At 53.6% G+C, this 20,299-nt stretch overlaps 7 protein-coding genes across 7 annotated transcripts; 1 reads left to right on the top strand and 6 right to left on the bottom strand.

The window, feature by feature from the left end:
* Window positions 1-30: 30 nt before the first annotated feature.
* On the bottom strand, window positions 31-1,524 carry BO70DRAFT_392432 (Zn(II)2Cys6 transcription factor; the record flags this gene model as incomplete). Its single annotated transcript, XM_025546284.1, has 3 exons — window positions 31-819; window positions 871-1,410; window positions 1,462-1,524. The coding sequence occupies 3 exons, from the start codon at window positions 1,522-1,524 to the stop codon at window positions 31-33; spliced, it is 1,392 nt and encodes a 463-aa protein (XP_025403190.1).
* A 500-nt stretch (window positions 1,525-2,024) lies between these two features.
* On the top strand, window positions 2,025-3,241 carry BO70DRAFT_358200 (thiamine diphosphokinase). The gene is made up of 2 exons (XM_025542238.1): window positions 2,025-2,298; window positions 2,357-3,241. The coding sequence occupies exons 1-2, from the start codon at window positions 2,098-2,100 to the stop codon at window positions 3,143-3,145; spliced, it is 990 nt and encodes a 329-aa protein (XP_025403189.1). The 5' UTR covers window positions 2,025-2,097; the 3' UTR covers window positions 3,146-3,241.
* Window positions 3,242-3,419: 178 nt separating this feature from the next.
* Window positions 3,420-5,347, bottom strand: BO70DRAFT_328665 (uncharacterized protein). Its single transcript, XM_025540749.1, has 3 exons — window positions 5,053-5,347; window positions 4,688-4,978; window positions 3,420-4,551 (listed from the first exon to the last, which is right to left on the bottom strand). Exons 1-3 carry the CDS (start codon window positions 5,130-5,132, stop codon window positions 3,837-3,839), a joined length of 1,086 nt encoding a protein of 361 aa, XP_025403188.1. The 5' UTR covers window positions 5,133-5,347; the 3' UTR covers window positions 3,420-3,836.
* Window positions 5,348-5,591: 244 nt separating this feature from the next.
* BO70DRAFT_358199 (putative mitochondrial carrier protein) lies at window positions 5,592-7,560 on the bottom strand. Its single transcript, XM_025542237.1, has 3 exons — window positions 7,175-7,560; window positions 6,774-7,071; window positions 5,592-6,708 (listed from the first exon to the last, which is right to left on the bottom strand). Exons 1-3 carry the CDS (start codon window positions 7,352-7,354, stop codon window positions 5,945-5,947), a joined length of 1,242 nt encoding a protein of 413 aa, XP_025403187.1. The 5' UTR covers window positions 7,355-7,560; the 3' UTR covers window positions 5,592-5,944.
* A 320-nt stretch (window positions 7,561-7,880) lies between these two features.
* BO70DRAFT_358198 (uncharacterized protein) lies at window positions 7,881-9,783 on the bottom strand. The gene is made up of 4 exons (XM_025542236.1): window positions 9,395-9,783; window positions 9,315-9,332; window positions 8,900-9,123; window positions 7,881-8,839 (listed from the first exon to the last, which is right to left on the bottom strand). Exons 1-4 carry the CDS (start codon window positions 9,460-9,462, stop codon window positions 8,280-8,282), a joined length of 870 nt encoding a protein of 289 aa, XP_025403186.1. The 5' UTR covers window positions 9,463-9,783; the 3' UTR covers window positions 7,881-8,279.
* Window positions 9,784-10,948: 1,165 nt separating this feature from the next.
* aspB (septin AspB) lies at window positions 10,949-12,660 on the bottom strand (the record flags this gene model as incomplete). Its single annotated transcript, XM_025539081.1, has 3 exons — window positions 10,949-11,584; window positions 11,643-12,109; window positions 12,183-12,660. 3 exons carry the CDS (start codon window positions 12,658-12,660, stop codon window positions 10,949-10,951), a joined length of 1,581 nt encoding a protein of 526 aa, XP_025403185.1.
* Window positions 12,661-16,119: 3,459 nt separating this feature from the next.
* Window positions 16,120-19,164, bottom strand: BO70DRAFT_392426 (FACT complex subunit POB3; the record flags this gene model as incomplete). Its single annotated transcript, XM_025546283.1, has 9 exons — window positions 16,120-16,416; window positions 16,471-16,543; window positions 16,592-16,825; window positions 16,885-17,016; window positions 17,117-17,317; window positions 17,368-17,891; window positions 17,973-18,195; window positions 18,257-18,269; window positions 19,140-19,164. 9 exons carry the CDS (start codon window positions 19,162-19,164, stop codon window positions 16,120-16,122), a joined length of 1,722 nt encoding a protein of 573 aa, XP_025403184.1.
* Between the last annotated feature and the right edge of the window lie 1,135 nt (window positions 19,165-20,299).

The raw sequence follows: 20,299 nt of genomic DNA, 5'->3' as shown, positions 1-20,299 counted from the left end.
GTCTTCTGGCGGCATGTAATGGGTGTAGCTTCACACCAAGTTCTGTGGGCGTATTGCAGCGTAAACCTTCGACAGTCTTTCCGAGCAACTTTCAATCCACAACTTCGTTATATAATCCGCAACCTCGTAGGCTACTCTCAAGGAAAATGCCATTCGATAGGGGCCTAGGAGACCACGGGCGTTGAATTCAACCGATCTGCAGATCTGGTCTCGGAAGTAGACAACCGTGGCCGCGTGCTCCCCAGGGTGACCGCAAACCCTCAATATCTCGTGCAGTATCAGCATATAGGTGTAGTAGCCGCAAAAGATCGTCGCAGCGTTCTCATCCGAGTACCACAGAACGACCGGGTGGAGATTGTCACCGGATGGCGATGGGACCTCATGAGGAGCAGGCATGGCGCGAGAAAATCGACCATACCATGCAAGCAACCTCGCCTGCATGTCGAGCGCCCGGGTTATCAGATCGGCGACTCGCACGATAGTACTCTGGCTGGCATGGTCTGCTTCCTTGAGATCATAGAGTTCATGCACCAGACTCGGTGTAAAGGTGAAGAGGGCAAAAAACTGCTCCACCAGGTCGACGTCTGCAGAAAAGCTCCCGCTGAACTGCTGTTTCATGGCAGATTGCCAGTCACTCGAGGTCAAAAAGCAGCTTTCACCGGAGAACAGAGAATGCATGACTATCAAGCCACGAGATGCCTTGAGCAAAGCCTGGTCAAACGCGTTCAGATAACGGTGAGATCCTCTGATCTGTACCAACTGACTCAACGCCTCGGCATGCTTCATCCAGGCATCTGCTTGATCCATGTTTGCGAAAAGCTATTCCAGATGAGACCACGCATCATGAGTCTATCCCGGTCAAGAACTCACCTCGTATAAGCACAGCAGCAAGACTGCGCAGAACACTTCCGATGAAAAGCATTCATGCGGGTCATCTAAAGAGGCCCGGAGTCTATACAACGCCTGTCCGTACACGGACTTGGCATATTGCACCGCGTACTCGTTGCCATTGATTCTGCCTATATGGTGCGCTGCAAAGGATTTAATTGTGGAGTCTAACGTTCTATTGCGCCCGTATACCGACGGGAGGAACGCGAAACAGTGCGAGATGACATGCGCCGACGTTGCAGGGAACGGACGAGAGAGCTCGGTTACCAGGATGTCGAGACTCTGCATCACGTTGAGATCAGCACACTCCATAGACAACGGCCGCTGGACCAAAGCCTGAGACACAGCTGTGGAATGCCCTGAGGGATGTCCGGCGTCCTGCGGACTATTCCCTCTGTCGCTTGACTTGTGGCGACGGGTCCGATGTGGCTTCCCAGTGACGAACTTGAATCCCCGGTCGTACCCCGGACAAGGTCTCCCGTACGTCTCGCATCTCAAGCAACCAGGGACTCGTTCATCGCACTGCAAGGTATCAGCAGCTGTCAGTTGGCCATTCAAGCATCAAGCATCAACGTGGAAGACAACCTTGACTCGACGTTGCACGCACAGGGTGCAGCCATTACTCCGGGCCACCATCGCCTAGACTGATTGGTTGCCGAACCCAGTGAATCCCAAGCATGGTGGTTGTTGGAAGTTGTCAAAAAAGCGAAGAATACGAAGCACGAGAACCAATGGAGCGTGTTGGATTTAGTCAGCCGTCATTTCACCTAACCAACTAACCTCAGGCTCCGAGGCTTGCACTTGCCTGACATGCATGGAGGGAATATGAACATTGTATCCGTCCATTCCTGATTCCCACCAGAATCTCCTAACCGATAGGCAGCGTCTTATCACGGGATCGAACCCCAGTCGTCCCCCCACCAGCTGACATCACCCCTCCATGCAATATCTAAATATCTAAAAGACCATACATATCCGATCCCGCGACAATTTCTCCCTCATCCCGGCTCGCGGATATAACCACCCCTGCCCACCCTTACCTCAGCCCTACCGGTACATCCAAACCTCTCAAGATGGAATGGGATCCCACGCAATTCTTCCGCGGTGGCGAGAAACCCACGCCATTCGCCCTGCTAGTTCTCAACCATCCAATCAACCATAAAGCATACGATGTTCTCCAGAAACACGGTACGATGCGATTCATCTCAGATGTCTCTACCTTCAAATACCTCCTTTATATTACATTTTACATTTTACAACCTACATCCTGCATCCTGCATCCTGCCTCCTACACTATATTTGCGAAAAACCCAGCTAACGCCCCACACAGCCCTCATCACCGTCTGCGCCGACGGCGGCGCAAACCATTTCTACGACATGATGCGAAGCCGCGGCCGGGAATCAACTGATGTATGCATCCCATCATCTCACTCAACACAATTTACTCACCAAAACTAACCAACCTCAGCACCCAACCCTCATAATCGGCGACCTGGACTCCATCCGCCCCTCCGTTCGCAGCCACTACGAAGCGCACGACATCCCCGTCATCTACCACCACGACGACTACTCGACGGACTTCCAAAAAGCCCTAAATTACATCCGCGCCCACACGGACGAGATCCTCTCCAAGACCTCACCCTCACCCTCACCTTCATCCTCGCCCTTACCCTCACCCTCATCCAGCAAACTCTCCCCATCCCCTCCCACAGGCGAACCCCAACCCCAACAGCACCAGCACCAGCACCAACATCAACAAGACCAACCCCCCCTCTCAATCCTCATCCTCGGCGGCCTCGGCGGACGCGTCGACCAAGCCTTCTCGCAAATCCACCACCTATACACCCAAACCCAACGCCACCGACACCTGCAATCCGCATCTCAAACCAAGCCCGGAAACCTGTACCTGATCTCCGAGGAAAGCATCACGTTTATCCTCCACAGTGGGAAGAATATCATCCACACGCCGCGGGCGAATCGGGCCGCCCCGAAGCCCGATGACGAGAAAGATGGGAATGGGAATGGGAATGAGAGTGGGAGCGAAGGCTATCTCCTGGAAGAGAACGTCGGCATCATCCCGCTCTCTGGGATGACGCGGATCACGACGAAGGGGTTCCAGTGGGACGTGGAGGAGTGGGAGACGGAGATCGGGGGCCAGATTAGTACGAGTAATCATGTGCAGGCGGATGTGGTGGAGGTCAGTGCCCCCGTGCCGGTTTTGTTGACGTTGGAGTTGGCGGGGAGGTTTAAGAGGTGATTATCGTTGTTATTTTATTATTATTATTATTTTTTTTATTATTTTTATTATTATTATTATTATTATTATTATTGATCCTTCTTGTGGGGTTGGATGGGGTTGCAATGGGAGGAGGATTACATTTTGTTTGTTTGTTTGTTGGTTGGTTGGTTAATTGATTGGTTTGGGAAATGAGGATGTTTGTATCTATTGCATCTGCATTGGGCCGACTATTCGCATGCTAGAAATCACATAGACTTCGCTATTTATTCGCTGGAACCGATGAGAGAATAACCTATCAGACAATAAATTCATTCCTAACCGACTAAACAGTTACTAAACCAAGCGCCATCCCTTCGCCATTGCCATTGCCATTGCCATTGCAATCAAACCACAATAGAATTGTGAATCCAATCAATCACGACAATCAACAAGAACGCAAAGTATCACCGATCCCTCGCTGATTACGCCTTCATGGACCTGAAAAGACAGAAAGAAAGAAAGAAGACATAACTACACAGCAAAAGATAAGCACCAGACAACCCAAAATAAAGCACCAGAAACAAACACCTATCCAGAGGCCCCGCCAATTTCCTGAGGTCCAGTTGTTCTGTGCTCTGTTCCCTCTCTTTGCAAAACAACGTATCCAAACACAACATAGCACTGATTGAAGCGGCTCCGCCACCAGGTCACATTTACACATGTACAGAAATCACTTCTGGAGAATGGCCTCATACAGAGTCGCAATCACGCCGATCGTCGAGCCGGTGAGCGTCCCAGTCCAGTGGCCCAGGATGGCCTTGTCCACCATCTCGACCGTGTAGGGCGCGTAGACGTCCCAGAAGGTGAACCCGCTCCCAAACACGAGATACGTGAGCAGAGCCTTGGCGATGTGGAAGCTCAGAGGATCGAAGCTGGCGTGGGTGGGCCGACTCCGACGCGTCGGGCTGCTGGGCCGCGTGCTCTGCAGGCTGAGGTTGAAGAAGTACGCGACCGTCAGGGGGAGGAGCAGATTGGTGAGCAGCCACAGGGAGAACGGCGCCCAGAACGAACTCTCAACCAGCACGAAGACGTCGGGGACCTTGAGCGAGAGCGCGAAAGGCACACCGATCGAGTGCAGGCTGGCCGTGGTCACGAAACGCAGCGGGAAGAGGATCCGAGAGAGGCTGAGCGCTTCTAGAGAGAAGAGCAGCACGCTGACGGCCTTGACGCTGCTCAGGTTCGAGCGGAGCGAATCGGCGCGCTCTTGTACTCCGGACCCGGACCAGGTGTCGCTAATGGCCTTGCCCCACACGGCTGTCTGACGATCAATCGCGTCGGTAACCACAGCCGGCGACGGTGGCAGCGCTGCGGAGAGCGACGGCACAGCGGGCGGCTGCACGCTCAACAAGGGCTGTGCGGGTGTCTCAGGCACATCGGAATCCGGCCTGCAATGGGGCGCTGGTCAGTAAAGATGAGCGACATGGGAAGCGCGTCGCGCGCATGGTGGTGGTGGTAGTAGTAAGACAATGCGCGATCGACCGACCGTGGTGGGGGCAGGGGAGGGGAACGGGAGAGACATACGACGGGGTGCGCTCCAGCTTGGGCTTGGGCGTGGGCTTGGGCGTGGGCGTGGCCGCGGCCGCGGCCGCTGGCCGTCGGCGCACGGATTTGGGAGCTTCATCAGCAGAAGGGGTCTCCTCAACCTTGAGACCTCGCTTGGCGGGCGAGGCGACGCGTGCGGCAGTGCGCGGAGATTGCGCCAGACGCCTGTAGTAGTCTGACAGTCGCGTGTCCGAGTGGAAGATGGAGCGATTCTTCTGAAGATGGCTGTCTAGAGCGGCAGCGAGCTCGGGTTTGGTGAAGTCCTCATACCTATCGGCAGTTAAGTAGGCGGGTCCCAGGACATAATAATGGAGAGAACCAAAGATCCAGGAGGTCCAACTCACTCGTTAAGATCGGTGAACTCCGCCCATTCCGTGAGTTGCGGCTTGCGCAGTTTCTGCAAATAAGGCAATGCGGTAGACATGACGAGATGATGCGCGCGGTTCACGACCCACGTAGACCATGCGACAGCTGACGGGGAGCAAGGGGGATGGGATGGGTGTGACGAGGGGATCGACGCAAATGGGAGTGGAAGTCAAGAGGTAGACAGATACCACAAGAGCAGTGATATACTTGACGATGAGGGGAAGGATGTAGATAGAGAGATAGTAATGGGCGCAGGGGAAGTCGCAGGAGAGCATGTCTCCAGGGAACGGTGAGGTCACGGCCGAGGGGGCCAATCGAGGCATCCCGTGGGGCTGACCGCATCCGGCTTTGTTTACATTCGCCCGTCATGCCCCTCTTCAGTAAGTGGACAACAACAACAACACCACCCACAACAACACCACTAGTCCTGTACCCTCGGTTCTGGTACGCTCGAACTTTATTCGTTTGTTTCCATGCGTCTATCGTCGTCACGTCTGTCTGGTCCTAGTGTACAATGCCGTAATTAGCTAGCCCTGTCTAATGTCTGTCTGTCTATATGTAACCGTACATGATCCTCTCCAAATGAAATTGTATAAACAAAACCCACGCCATGATTGGAGATGCGGACGACCGTGAGAGGGGAATGGGGAATCCAATAATTAGAAACACACGAGAGAAACGAAAAGGAGAAACCATGCCACACCCCTGAGACGCCGCTCCAATCCAGCCGTCTATGATGCAGATGCTCCGTGGTGGTGAGTTGTTTTTTTTATCTACAACGGACACTGTTTTTGTCCAAGGCTGTCTTTAGCCTGTCATCCTCGGTTCTGATGCCAGTTGATCAGGAACCCGGGTCGCACAGACGCACCTTCAGAGTGAGTCCCCCTCCTCACCCTGGTAGGCGTCAAACTTCTTCAACAGATACTGATACATGACCAGCATTGTCCCGCTCTGGATACTAGTCCACACACCTCGGGGCCCGACACCGCGGAACCACCCTGCCAGGCCTTCGGTCTGATAGATCATCTTCAGCCCTGTGAGGAACGATGACGTATCCAGGCGGGGAGCTCCGGGCGGCGCTACCGATGTCGAAGCCCCGGATGTCGAGATGGGTCGTGAGTGGGCGCGCAAGTTGGACGTGGTATGGGACGGCGCATGATGCCGGGGTCCCTCCTTGGTCGATGCAGGGTCGCCCGCGGCCTTCGTTGAACCCAACGTGCGATTCGAGCTCGAGGCCTCCGGATTTTTCTGTGTCTGAATTCGGGTTTTGACGACATCCATGGGGCACGTCATAACGCCAGCCATTCCACCGGCCGTGACCGCCGTGAGGATCTCCAGGCCCAGTCCAATATCGCGAGAGCCGACCCATTCCTTAGCCAGTCGGTGTTCTTGTTCGTAAAAGGCGAATTGCAAAGCCGAGAAGGGAAGGTCGCGGTAAATGGTAGCCCTATACCCATAGAACAGCGCCCTGAAACCTTCCTGTCGAACGATCGTGCGCAGCGCATCCGTAGTTGAGCGGTAGTTATATCCCGAGTTGAAATGAGGATTGTCGTACCGGCCTTGAAGCTGTAGGCGCGTTTTCAGGACCTCGGACGGGACATATACAATGGAGGCGGCCAAGTCGGCGAAGAAACCTATCAAGCAACCGGCTTAGCATCTCGAACCAGCGGGAGACGAACAACAACATGGACATTCTTACCTCCCGAAAGATAGGCCAAGCTCGGATTGATGCCCATGTCAATCATCTGTCGCTTGGTGAATTCATACACTCCGAAGAATATCACGGTGCCTGGGAAGGAGCCGAACAGCGCAGGCGTAACTCCGCCGTAGAGGCCGCGGAACAGCCCCTCCTGTCGGAAGATGGTCGCATAGGACGAGGTCATCGATGCGTACTTGGGGGGGAAGTTTGGATCGCCTTGTTGTCTCGTTTTGACTGTATCTAATGAATGCATGAGCATGTCACCGCATGTGCCTCCTATCCCTCCAGCGAACATGGCCTGTATACCGAGGCGTTAGCCAGCGCGTCGGAACATCTTGAAGCTATGCAGTCCCTGTAGGTCGCAATGGGACTGCAAGTTGCCCGGATAAAATGAAACATACGTGGATGTACGGAGGGCGAGGCTCCTCCTCGTCGAGCAATGACGCAGCATCATGGTCAGCCGCAGGGCGGGCATGGTCGCTGCCGTGGATGTTCGGGAGATGGGAGGCCAACGCGGGCGAATCCGAAGACGGCGTCTCTGTCGTCGTAAACAGGCCCAGGACGCGCGAGGTCAAGCTCATTGCAATAATACCGCAACCCACCGGATCGTGGTGCGGGCCAGACCACGGGGGTTGGGATGCGGCGGCTTTGGATTACCGGAAGGACGCCACCCCGGACGGAAAGGGGATGACGGGGATGAGGAACGGAAAGGCGTAGGAGACGGGTGGACGGAGCGCGATCAGACAAACTCCAACGAAGGTTGGGGGATGGGAGTCGTGAACATCGCAGCGCTCGATAATAAAAGATCGTTCGGGCATCATGGCGTCCGGACGCCGGAGGGCCCAAAATTTCGGTCGGTTTCCTGCTTTCTCCGCCGCCCGAGGCCGAGCAGCGGCCTCGCGGCCTCAGGCACACAAGGGCCTGCGCCCCTTGGTTGGACTTCAACCCCGTCTTGCCACTGGGTTGCTTTGCCTGGATCGCTAGGGGGGAAGTCTAACCGGACCCGCAAGCCACTACTGTGTAGTGTATGGACTACGGAGAACTGTCCGAGTACAGCAGTCCAGTCGGACAGCTGTAAATACTACGGGCCAATGGACGAACAGAACGGGACGGTCAATAGCATTATACTGTCGCATTGATAGTATATAAACAATGAGACGTATTCAAGGACAAGAATGTTGTTGAGACATCGCGCATACACTTCCCCCCACACTTGACGTACTCCCGAGCAATTAAAAATACCTGGATCGAAGCTACTTCCTCGCATTTGCGCTCCCCCATCCCCACGATTCTCCATCCCCGGCGTTCATAAAATGGCCACGCGTCTCACCAAACGATGATACAGGAGGCCGTTAATTCATTAGATGCTCATCAGTCATAGTAGCCAACTTCCAGAACACACGGCTCCCGTCAGACCCAACCAGGCCCATGCCCGGCTGGTCACGGGGTGATTCGTCCAATTCCGGCACACATCCTGGAGTCGCCACTACCCATACTAGCGGTCCTTTATTGAGGCTTCTTGGCACCCGCTCCGGAGGCCATGCGGTTGAGATCCGTAGCCTCGTAGGCCTGGCGCACGAAACCCTTGAACGACTCCCATATCTGACGCACAACGGGCGGGGTGCTCTGGTGGGAGATCCACGAATCGATTCTCGCAATGGCGTAGCGGACAGACTGCTGAACGAAAGAGCTCTGGGCGTACCGCGCGCGGAAGAAAGCCAGGTAGAAGGCCAGCAGAAGGAAGCTACCCTTGCTGAAGGTGAGGATCCCCACGACCAAGCGGACCAGCAGTGCGACCTCCAGCTGCGCGACGACGTGCATGCTAAAGTCATAGTACTGCTTGACGAACCGCCCAATGCTATCAGCCAAAGGAGACGGTCTCGCGGCAGGCCGGGGCGCGCTGGGAGAAGCGGGGGATCCCGGAACGGCAGCGCCTTGGGCGGGGCCCTGGATGGTAGGAATCAGGTGGGCACGGGTGTAGGTCGCGACGTGAAAGAGGGAGTAGACGCTGAAGGGAAGCAAAGCCAACGAAATCTGGCGCGAGTACAGCCAAACCAAAGCCATGGCTGGTATCTAGTCAGCCACGAGAATCCCAACTAGTCGTCCACCACCGGGCTGCTACTTACCAAGGTACTGAACATTCTCGTCACCAGCCAGCTTCAGCGCAATGTTAGGCACGCTGCCCTGGAGGCGGCCGCGGGCAATGTGTCCCTTGTACACCACGATTCCGTATGTTGCAGCAGCCGAGACAAACGCAAGGCGGTAGGCCGCCTGCGCGGAGGAAGAGTAGTAGTTGAAGGTGATGTAGGACAGGAGATAACGGATGACCGACAGCAGCAACGTCACATGTCTGTGGCTCATTAGCGAACAGGTCCGGTCCGACAGCTCAAACGCGAAGCCCGGGCGGGGGGGAGGGATACGCAGGACACGGTAACCATGTCCTGCAGGGCTGGGAACCGCAATGGGATGGGGAGGAGTTATGATAGCTAGCCCATACGGGCGACAGCTCGACGGCTACAAGGCAAAATCGTGGAGACCTACCCAACGAACCACGCAAACCTGCAGTAGAGTCATTCTGTTAGTACAGCACCTAGCAGGTCGCGAAAACACGCGGCACATACTGCAACGTCTGGGCCAGAGCCTTCAGCCTCTCGGTCAGAGGCAAGTTCGAGGGAGGAGGAGGAGCCATGGCGGGTAGGTCGGACAGTCGACGGCTCTTGGTTGGTGGTATGGATGAGCGCGAAGGGGTAGGGGTAGGGGAAGATCGAGACAGAAGCTGGAACTGCTGCTGTTGCTGAACGGCCAGCAACGAGGAGATGAGGTGAGGTGTAGGGAAAGGGGGGGGAGGGTCGAAGAAAGAATGGAAGAAAGGAAGAATGGAAGAAAGAATCGGGGAGACTAATTGAGCGGTGGAAGGCTATGGATATCCACTTCGGGAGAAGGCTGGGCGGGGACAGTGGTGGGCTAGGAGGGAGGATGGCGCTTCGGTTTAAAGATGGACGGACGGTGGGCGACAGAGAGGGAGTAGAGCTGAAGTACGGTGGTCACTACGGACTACTGACTGTTAACGCCGGAGGTCTCCAGGCCAAGGCTCCCAGGCTGCCAGTCACTGCCCGTCGCAGCTCAGCCCCGTGACGTCGCCCGCCCGCCAAATGATGCAACACAACCGTCCAGCTTAAAGCTTATCTTCAAGCTTTCTTCGTGTCTTCGTCTTCCGGGTCCTACTACTGCTACTTTTCCATACAAAGTACTCAGTACTGATGAATGGTCTATTTTCTTCCGCTCATCATCCGATAATCCTGACGTACATGTGTGGCGCGGCCTGCCTGCCTACGTCCCCACCGCTCTCTGCACCGCAGGTAAACATCCCGTTCTATCATACTAGTAGGCATGGCTGGCTGAGGTTGCTTTTCCGGCTCGCTCTTCAATAACACTTCAGATTGACAACTAACAAAACAGGAACTGCAGAGAGAAAAACAGGAGAAAACGTCCAGGACAAAAAGAGAAAGAAAAAAAAAAAAAAAAAGGATGGTCAGGGGTGGGTGATCTCACTAAAATGTGTAGAAGAGGCAAAAGTGTACCGAAGATAAATAGAAGTAATAGTACCAGGCCACAACGGGGAATAGGAAATCGGCGGGAACAAGGTATAGCGTCGGCAAAAGTACATAACAAGAAGCGAAAGGTGGACATGAAGCAGTGAATTCCGAACCCAAAGCGGTCTTCCAGGCCGTCACCCCGTGCGTCATCTTGCGAACCCAGGACCAGACCACTCAGAGCATCCAAGCAGATAACCGAGCCGGATGTAGCTCTTGTGTTCCTGCACATCTCCTAGTCAAGCCCCAATTGGTGATTAAGTCGGCTGAAAAGCGAAAAGAAAAAAAGAGGTATTCTTTTTCTGCGGTCCACCCGGTCAAAAAAAAGAGGATAATAGAGTCATTACTGGAAGCAGATACGAGAAAGTAGAGGTTGTTCAGGGAGTGTGGGGGAGAGGGAGCAAATAAACACAAGAGAAAAAAGGTGGAGGGTTAGAAAGAGCGTGCGGCCGATCGGGAGTCGTGGGGAAATCAACGTAAAGCCACCAGAGTGCCTCCAACGATGACCATACATAACCTCGGTGGTCCTTTGCAGAGGCCCCTGGGCAGAGGCATCGGGGTGCCGGTCATGCGGGCGTTCGTCTAACGAAGAGAGAATCCCTTTCGCTTCCCCTTTTCTTCGATCGGTCTCCCACTCTCGAGGCGGGACTTCTTCTCGTCCAGTTCCAGGCGTTGCCGTTCCAGTTGGTCCTTCATCTCGCGATGTCGGGCGTATAGTTCGTCTTCGCTCTGTTTCAGCTTGCTCTCCTTCTCCGCTACCTTTTGCTGGAAGACCATCTTCATCTCCGTCTCCATCTTGGCGAGCTTCTGCTCGTGGAGCGCACGTTCCTCCTCCTGCTTGACGGCCGGGTTGACCTCCTTGAAGACGCTGGGGTCCTGGGCCACACCCATCTGGGTGAGCTTGTCGGAGCGGTAGTTCTCGTACAGGGAGTTGTTGGTGTGTTCCTTCAGCTCTTCCATGTGAGTGCGGATCAACATCTGACGCAGCTTCACGAAGTCACAGTGCTCCTCGTTGTCGACTTCGATGATACCCCAGGGGTAGCTTCTGCCGCGCACCTTGCGGCCATCGGGGGCGGTAACCTCGGAGTTGGCACCTACAACGGCGAAGGGGACCTTGGACATGATTTCCTGGTTCTCGGCGATGGTTTCTTCGTCGTCAAGTTCATAGCGGGGGCCTTCGAAGATTTGGATGGAGTGGTGCTGGATATCGGCGAGGATCTAAGGAGAACGTATGTTAGCATTGGAAAATGGAGTTGTCAAAATTGCATCGTCTTACTCTCTGCTTGAAAAGCGCAATCTCCTCGTCCGTCAGAGTGTCGGCCTTGGCGATGACGGGAATCAAGTTGACCTTGGTGTGCAACCTGCGCATCACCTCGATATCAAGAGGCTTCAGAGAGTGGCCGGTGGGCTGGATAAAGTAAACGCAGGCGTGGATGCGGTTGTCGACAATGTTGGTTCTGTTGACCTTGTTCTCGGCCTCGAGGTAGGCGTCGTATCTCTGTTCGATGTTCTCGACGATCGGGCGCCACGAATCATCGTTGTTAACGAAATCACCGAAGCCGGGGGTGTCGACTACAGTCAGACGAAGACGGACGCCGTTCTCTTCAATGTCGGCGCTGATCGATTGGATCGACACGGTCTTGGGAATGATGTCGTGGCTGGGGCCGGTGCGCTCCTTGGGAGGGTAGAGGGAGGTGTTGAAGAGTGTGTTCACGAGAGTCGACTTTCCGAGACCGGACTCACCTGAAAGCCAAGGTCAGTTCAACTGGGGCTCCCAGCTGGAAGACCCGCATCTTCGGCGGGTATGGATACGTACCAACGACCATGACATTGAAGTTGAAACCCTTCCGGACACTCTTGCGGTGCCATTGGTTGGGCAGGTTGGCAAAGCCAACGTAGCCAGTCAACTTGCGGCGGACGACGTTCTTCATATCCGTGGCAGCCTGAGCAGCAGCCTTGGGGTCCTTCGAGCTCACGGTCTGAATGTTTCCGGAGCCCATTGGGTTGCTGCGTTCAACGAAGGGCGAGCTGGGCTTGCTGCTGGGGGGAGAGGCAGAGACGGGGGAGCCATTGGCAGCCGGTGCGGGCGGTGGTGTAGCTACATTGGCGGGAGCAGTGTCAGCAGCGGGTTCAGCATCTTCGTCTTGGCCCTCGCTTTCGGAAGACAGGCGTTCCAGGACAGGTGAGTACGAATGACGCTTGGGTTTCTGAGAGCCCTTCAGAGGGGACACGGCCAGAGTTTCAGAATCCCCTTGCGAGCGACCATCCGCACTCCGGTTCCTGGAACGTGACATGGTGATATCACGATGCGCTAGTATTCCGTATCGCAGACAAGAGGCTGGATAGCAGGTGGGCAGGGAGGGTTTCAAGATCGCAGGTGGTGGTGTAGTAGTGGATGGGAGGAAGAGAGCTGTAGGCAAGAAGCTTACCCATTGTGGAAGTGAGGATGTGCAGGTGGTATTAGAAGCGAGCGTAAAAGGGACAGGAGGTAGCGAGCGTCGATGAGGAAGTTCCCCTGAACCGGTAGCACCTTCTCCGTTAGCGACAAGTCCTTGCAGGATGGAATCAAGGGGAGGGTCTCGAAGAAGCAAGAGCAGAGGAAGGAGCAACGTGGAAGAGGATATCACTCGGACGTATGGTCCGTGAGACACCGGGGCAGGGCAGGGCAGGGCACGGCAGGGCAGGTGAGGGAGGAAGTCGGGTTCCAGAAAGGTGCCATAATCATCATCACCATACCTGCGATACTGTTCACCGGGAAAAGGGTGAGGCTTCAATCAATCAATCCAGCAATCACGAGCAAAAGGGATGAACGGAAATCCAAGGAGGCTGTCGAGGCACAGCAGCGACGAGGCAGAGTGCAGGGCAGGGCGGAGGGGCGAAACAAGACCGGAAAATGAAACAAAAAAGAAGCAGCGATGAACGAGAGAAGAGAATACGTACTGAAGAACAGGGGAGGAGGAAAGCGATTGGGAGCTGCGGAGTGGATGGGGGGTGTTTAGTGGTTGTTGGAGCCAGACTGCAGACTGTTTGGTTTGGTGGCCCTGTCCGAGAAAGAAAGGGGGGGCTCCAATCTTAGTCCTGAGTCCTTGGTGGTCCTTAGTGTTCCCCCCGTTCAGTTCACCTTTCACTTTTCCCTTGCCCACCACGGACCGATCGATTGGGATGCCCGACCTGTCTATCGGACGGAAAATTGCCAATTGTTGGTTACAGGGCTACTCTTCCCTCTCCTTTCTGATCTCCGGTGTCTTCCCCCCCTCCCCCCCCTCTCTCTCCCCTTCCGGGCTTGGTGTGGTTTGGCACGGCACGTCATGAATATTTCATCAGGTCCAGGAACTGATCTGAATTGAATTGAACTCAACTGTCACCACTACTGCTACAGTAACTACTACCTTCTCGCCGATGTTTGACTGCTGGCCACGGAACCAGTCCTTTTAGTGCATACATGCATACATGGTACATACATGCAACCCGATACGTCAAAATCCAAACAAAAATGTTTGTTCAAGAAAAAAAAAATAATAATAAGAGATCCTCAAAAAAAGCAAGTTCAGGGCCCCTCGAGCCCTGTGGACACTGGATAGACACACTTCTAGCTTAATAAGAAGCACCACGGCCCCCAACAGAGGGATCCTGAAATCGTGGGGAAACCTGGAACCATAGAAGGCTATCGAGGATTTCGATTACCACATTGGGAAGACGGGTTGGAGCAGTACAAGGACCACCGTACGGGGTAGTTAATTGAGGCCTAGGGGATGGATTGATTGAACTCCTGACCCGTGTACTCGGGCCCTGCAGCAGCCAGCAACTGCGACCATCGACTGGCTCTCCAGTCTGGTTTGGTTTGGTTTTGATTTAATTTGCTTTACTTTGCCTTCCAAGTCCAAGACAGACAGACACACAGATCTGCCGGATACCCAAGAGGGGGGGAAGACGACTCACCTATTCTTAGCTTCCATCCAGTCAGGTGAGGATCATCTGGAACTGGCAGCAGCACTGCAACCATCATCCGATACTACTACTGCTAGCCATCCACCCACCACCCATCCATCTATCCATTAACCAGCAGCCATCCATCCAGCCATATCCACGCCAGACATACATACATGGGGAATACCTGGCCTCCCATTTGGTCCCAGCGCCGGTATGGTCTGCGTCACCGCGTAACTGCCGGTACGTTAGTAGCAGTAGCAGTAGTGCTCAGGGGGGGGATTGGCCCAAGCCGCGCTGGAACGGAAAAACCCGGACCCCCGTCCGTAAGAAAAGAGCCAAGCCGCATGTCGCCCGCCAATCAGGGGTGGCAGCCAACGGTCTGGAGCGCGCGTCACACCATGGGAAACCTGCCGGGGGTTCCAGCAAGTGCAAGTGCAACTAAACTAACTACGGGGTAGGAATTCCCTTCCGTCTCTAAACCAACGGGAGCCAGGGCCGATCTGTATTTACCTACCCTTACCCTTTACCCAACCCCCAAATTTAAGACAGTTTCCTGTTAGGGGCGCCGCCAGCTGGCCGGTGCTGGCTGGGCATGACCGCCAGAATAAACAATAATAACAATGGATCGATCCGGGAGTGCGGATTAAATACCTCTTTTCTCTTTGGTGGTGGTGGTGCTGGTGGTTGTATGTAGAGCGATACTGTTCTGTCCAGGTATCTATCTATATATGGAACATGCATCTGCGATAACGATGCATGGGAAAAAGGTGGCATTACACAGCAAGGGAGACACCACCGGATGCAATGCTCGCTTACTCGGAGTAATGCTACACCACCCAAACAAAGGGCCCGTAGCCCTTCTGGTCTTGTGTCTGTCTGTCTTGCTCTCGGGATCTGGACCCGACGGGGGAACCACCTTCTGTCCATCCAGCATTCACCCCCTACACCGCACTTCATTGCCCGAGGGGGGAGGGGGGCACGGTAAGTAATCTCCCAAATGCAAGACAGGCCGGCCTCACCCATGCTGTGGTCGCATCGTGCAGGAGTGAGTGACGGACACGCCGCCGTATGTAGGTAGAGTAAGTAACCCAGCAACCCAGCAAGTATCTAGTAGGTAAGTAGGCCGTAGTTGCACTTGCACCCTCCTAACCTACCTGGGTTGCACTATCCTAGTGCCGTATGATCTGTCCGCAATTGCCATTTATTGATGCATCGGATACGAGGTGGACAGTGTGGGAGGAGGGAAAATATGGAAATGTTCCAGAGACAAATAATCTTTTTATGATCTACAACACATGGAGCCCCCCCCCCAATTCCCCCCCGAACTCGGATGGGTCTTACTTACTACGAGGAGGGTGCAGTATGACATATATGTACATGCAGGAGCTCGTCAATAGTGTTATCAATAGCAAAGTCAATTGAGAAGCTGGCTTGTCTGATCGGCCAACCTGACATATCATTTTTCCGCAACGCCTGAACTGACAACGGGACTAAGGGGGAGGGTACTGGGTGGTGGGTGGTGATGGGATGCTAAGTATGCTACATTTGCAGATCGGAACCAATTCGATGTCCTTGGAGCGACGCCCGTGAAACCGAAAATGCCGACATGCAGTGTTCCAGAGTACGATTAAGCTGAGCTTCATGGGATCCCCAGGGCCCTATCGGCAACTCCCCGGCCGGGGAGGGAGAGTGGCGGGGAGCATCCCCGTTCCAAAGCGGTGGCTTTTTGGGCTCCAGCGGACGAAGACATGGTACTGAAAGTCATTTTGCTCTTGTTCATTATGCAACAGTCATCAATGGAGTCGGTCAGTCCGGCGATTCGCTCACTTTCCAACCTTGGTCTTCTTCTTCGGCCGCTTTTCGTCCGCGTCAGACATCGGCTGGTCCTGGTCATCGTCACCGCCGTCGGAAGCATCTCCCATCTCGGCGTCACTTCCGCTTCCACTGCTCTCGTGGTCTGAATCGAACTCCTCTGCGACATCCGAGTCAGACTCGGTCTGGAAGTCCTCATCAATGGATTCTTCGTCTTCGTCGGCCGAGCCGCGGTCAGCCCGGACGTTGTCATCGTCGCTGGAGCCCATGTCTTCGTTGTTCAGGGCAGCAGCGATCATCGCGGAAGCCTGTTGAGCGGGTCAGCCATGGTGGACATATCACTGGATCCAGGTCACACATACCTCGTCGGACATTTCATTCTTGAATCTGATGTTCTTGGCCTTGAAGAATTCCTCGAGCGGTTGTTGTTCCTCACTGCGAGCTGTCAGCGTCGACCTAGTGAAATGCCGGAAATCCACCTACCGGTTAATGTTGCTGAACTGGTGTTCTCCCAGACCAGCCTTCAGGCTGACCGTGATATCGAACGTTCTGCTAGCCGAGATGGCACCACCCACACGAGACATGGTGATGATAGCAATGTTCTCGATCTGAATGTAGGTGGCGGGCTTGGGAACGAAGATCAAACTCTTGTCCAAGAAGTACAAAAGGCCTTCGTTGGCCTTGATGGAGCACTTGACTCCGCTGTGGCCGTGATGGCTGTATAACACGTCAGTCAGTCGGAGATGCGCTTTCATACGGGGTATCCGTTTACTGACCTCACAAAGTCCTTCGACGGCATGATGACCTTCTTTCCTGACAGACCACGGAAGACCTTCGTGACCACCTGGTGGATGGGTTCTTCATAGCGGGTCTCCAACTTGTCCTTGTAGCGGGATTCCAAGAGCTCACTAGGAAGACGTCAAAAGGTTGCAACCAGCATAAAAAAAAGCTCGTCGGCGAAGTACTCACTCAGTCATATTCAGCTCCAGACTGATTTCTTCGTCCAACTTCAGCTGCATAACCAAGAATGGATAGCGGGTCTGGCCTTGACGTAGAGGGGGGTCAAGGCCCAGAACAACCAGGGTATGTGTGTCGTCGTTCTTCGGAAGCAGGAAGAATTTCTTGATGGCCGCATATTGAATCTTGTAGTCGTAGGTCTTACCGCGTAACCGGAAGGACGCTTCGTACATATCGATATCGAACCGACCTCTGCCAAAACTGTTATCACACTGCGACTGGACTTTTTGGGCAATACGCACCTGGGAGTAAGATGCAGGACATCCAAGAAAGTAGCGAAGGTGTCACCGGCCACATCTCCAATCTCCGCCTTGTCCATGAGCGTATCATAGAACAGGTTCGCGGCATTCTGTTCTTCAACCTCTTCTTCCTCGCCATTTTCTTCGTCCCCGTTCTCGTTCTCTTCCTTGACGCCCTTGTCTCCCTTCACGGCAGTTCCCGGAATATAGAATCGCATTTCGACCAGTTCGTCCGGACCAGAGGCGGCTTTCCGACCACGATTCTTTGTGCTACCGGCTGGTTTTGAAGGGTCGCTACCCTCTCCCCCGAGGGCGAACTCGACGGCGACTTCATTCTTTCCGGCCAAGTTTGTGTTGGAGATCTCGCTGTAGGGAATTTCGAACGCAGGTCGATTTTGCACGTTGAAGGCGAGCTCGGCTTTCGCAAACTCCGCCTTACCCCAGTTCCACCCACGGAGGGCATGTTCTCGAGTCTCCACGTTGATTCCGTACCAGATCTTGAAAGCCTTGCTCAACCGCTCGAAGTCCTGATAAATTTTGACGGTCAAACGTTAGCTCGACAGATCCTAAACCCTTCAGATCCTTCTCAGCCCGATCCCATGACATACCTCTTGGTCAAAACCATCCAACTGGATAACACCGGAGGTGCGCGACAGGATTTTCAGCTCGTGTCCCTTCGCGGCTCGGCTCCATTGGGCTGCGCCGATGTTGCTGCTGTCGAGCGTAAATGTGTCGCCTCCTCCAGACGGCTTCCATCCCAAGCCAGATTCTGCGAGCTTGCACTTTCCGTGCTGCTTCGAGAGATCGAGATAGATGTTATCGAAGCTCTCCCTACAAGAGCGATTAGCATGGTAGACACCAACCAACGGCCGCAAGTGCGGAAGGAGCTCACATGTTGGAGGAGCCTTCAGTTGGGTCACGATGAGGCGGAAGGGGTATTAGGGGTGTTGAGAGGATCGGGTTGACGGGTGGTTGAAAAGATGACAGGTGCCAGAAAAACAATGAGTGAGTAGTGGTGCTTTATTGAGTGAATGGTGATTCCAGGTTATCTGATAATGAGCTCCGCTATCCTTTTTCCTGAGGCTCGCGTTGCGCGCGGCTATGCCTTTTACGCGGCAGGTGATCTTGGCGCCACTTCTGCAGGTTCGGACTAGCGTGGCTTTGATGCCTCAGGCATAAAGTGTTTACGAACAGGGCTTGCTCGAAGAAAGAAGTACTTACTCGCTCTGGTTTGGGTTGGGTATGGGGTTCAGCATGGGCAATAACCTCCAGGTAATCTAGATGTAGAAACTGGATAATGAAGGATACCATGGTTTTCTAGCATGTTGATCTGTCAAGTGATCACTTTGATCTATCTTGATTGCTATCTACATAGTATATGTATTGATGTAGTGAATGATCCAGTCAAGCAAGAAGCAAGAAGCCAGTCAGATATGTGCTAATTTGAAGTCTTACAAAGATATGAAATTGATATGTGCAAATTCTCAGAACTTTCACCAAGACACATTATCCCTCTTCTTTTCAAAGTCCCGTTTGTGTCTCTCACAGCTTGATATGTGGCAAAATGCATTTGTACTCTTTGACTGCCATCATCTACACATCTGTCTACCTCAGGATCTGCAACAAGAATGAAACTGAAAATGAAGTAACACTGTACCTGAGAACTAGATCAAGGCCCTCTCGGAACTCTCCAGTCTACCGGCTAGCCCAGAAATTAGTTGACCAAGATCCAATTATGCATCCCATGAGTCTCGCCCAACTTGACACGAATATACCTTTGATGAGCACATGTCCACTCATACTGAAACAACGCAAAGAGCCCTTTTGAAATGAATACCACAATGCGGAATATCATGCATGGGATAAGGCATCTAGAGGGGTCAGATATTCTCTGCTCACTCTACTATATCACGCTCAAAACTATTAGATCCGCTTTATTTGCAAGGGTAACCCGCTTCCTAGATGATGACCAACCACTGCGTATCCAGCACATACTCTCGCAAAGACTAACCGTTTGTTTAGACCATTCAAGAGCCCACTGCCAGGGAAACCCAGGAATTAACCAGCTTCCCCGCCTCTGCAAAATTGGCGTTGTGTTACAGATTCTGCATCATGTAGGGAGCTTCGTGAGAGCTAAATGCCGTGACAGGCGAGGATGAGGAGTGGAGGTAGGTAGCGTGCTTGAAACTAGAACTTTAATGGCTCATGCAGGCGAGCAAATATCTGGACGATGGCTGGGTGATAGAGAGGTATGATGAGGTTGAGAGAGCTGTTTCATGATCTGCGAGTCTTTCGGCAATGCCATTGATTTGAAAACCAAGCCAGTAGTGGTTGTTTTGTCTTGCTTCGGAGCGCAAAAGAACATGACTATATCAATGTTCTAGACGTCTTTCGGCCAGCATATACTTTCACTGAGCTACCTAGAATACTGAGTTAGAGCGAAAACCCCAATGACCAACGTGATGAGGAGCTAAGAGATTAGCGAGTAGGGTAGCAAGAATTGGGATAGATACCCCAGCATCGAAAATTGCTCCTGTGATATCGAATATGCGGTAAGCTTCTTGCCCATGTCATTATCGCCTCATACAGATCCCGATGAGGGCTGAAGATGACGAGTCAGATACAGCTTGGTATTAATCACTCGCTGCTCGAGGGCTGGCGATCTTCCCTCAGCTCCATCGGTGGCTGAAAATTTCTGGGGTCTAGTACAGAGCAGATCGAAATAAACATGATGTGGCTGTATGTAGGTAGCTGTAGGTAAACTTAATGTACCTCAGCAGTGGGCATATTAAGTTAGGCTTCTGTAACCCGTTCATGCGAGTCCAGCTTGCAGGGCACACCGCCAGTAGAAACCGGCTCAATGAGGTGGAAATGCACGGGTCCTGCGATGCTGGTCAGACAGTCAGGCCATCAGGACCGTGACGGAGCTTCCTGG

The sequence above is a fragment of the Aspergillus heteromorphus genome (assembly GCF_003184545.1).
Source record: "Aspergillus heteromorphus CBS 117.55 chromosome Unknown BO70scaffold_2, whole genome shotgun sequence".
Lineage (NCBI taxonomy): Eukaryota > Fungi > Ascomycota > Eurotiomycetes > Eurotiales > Aspergillaceae > Aspergillus > Aspergillus heteromorphus.
This window is presented reverse-complemented; position numbering and strand designations above follow the sequence as displayed.

What these genes read in the sequence shown, in the direction of transcription:
- BO70DRAFT_358200 (XM_025542238.1), top strand. Translation starts at nt 2,098, where the DNA reads ATGTCTCTACCTTCAAATACCTCCTTTATATTACATTTTACATTTTAC. An exon ending in GCGGCCGGGAATCAACTGAT is followed by an intron (nt 2,299 to 2,356) that starts GTATGCATCCCA and finishes AACCAACCTCAG; the next exon opens with CACCCAACCCTCATAATCGG.
- BO70DRAFT_328665 (XM_025540749.1), bottom strand. Translation starts at nt 5,132, where the DNA reads ATGTCTACCGCATTGCCTTATTTGCAGAAACTGCGCAAGCCGCAACTC. An exon ending in GAGTTCACCGATCTTAACGA is followed by an intron (nt 4,979 to 5,052) that starts GTGAGTTGGACC and finishes AACTGCCGATAG; the next exon opens with GTATGAGGACTTCACCAAAC. An exon ending in AAGCTGGAGCGCACCCCGTC is followed by an intron (nt 4,552 to 4,687) that starts GTATGTCTCTCC and finishes GCCCCATTGCAG; the next exon opens with GCCGGATTCCGATGTGCCTG.
- BO70DRAFT_358199 (XM_025542237.1), bottom strand. Translation starts at nt 7,354, where the DNA reads ATGAGCTTGACCTCGCGCGTCCTGGGCCTGTTTACGACGACAGAGACG. An exon ending in CTCGCCCTCCGTACATCCAC is followed by an intron (nt 7,072 to 7,174) that starts GTATGTTTCATT and finishes CTCGGTATACAG; the next exon opens with GCCATGTTCGCTGGAGGGAT. An exon ending in CTTGGCCTATCTTTCGGGAG is followed by an intron (nt 6,709 to 6,773) that starts GTAAGAATGTCC and finishes GTTGCTTGATAG; the next exon opens with GTTTCTTCGCCGACTTGGCC.
- BO70DRAFT_358198 (XM_025542236.1), bottom strand. Translation starts at nt 9,462, where the DNA reads ATGGCTCCTCCTCCTCCCTCGAACTTGCCTCTGACCGAGAGGCTGAAG. An exon ending in CGAGAATGTTCAGTACCTTG is followed by an intron (nt 8,840 to 8,899) that starts GTAAGTAGCAGC and finishes ACTAGATACCAG; the next exon opens with CCATGGCTTTGGTTTGGCTG.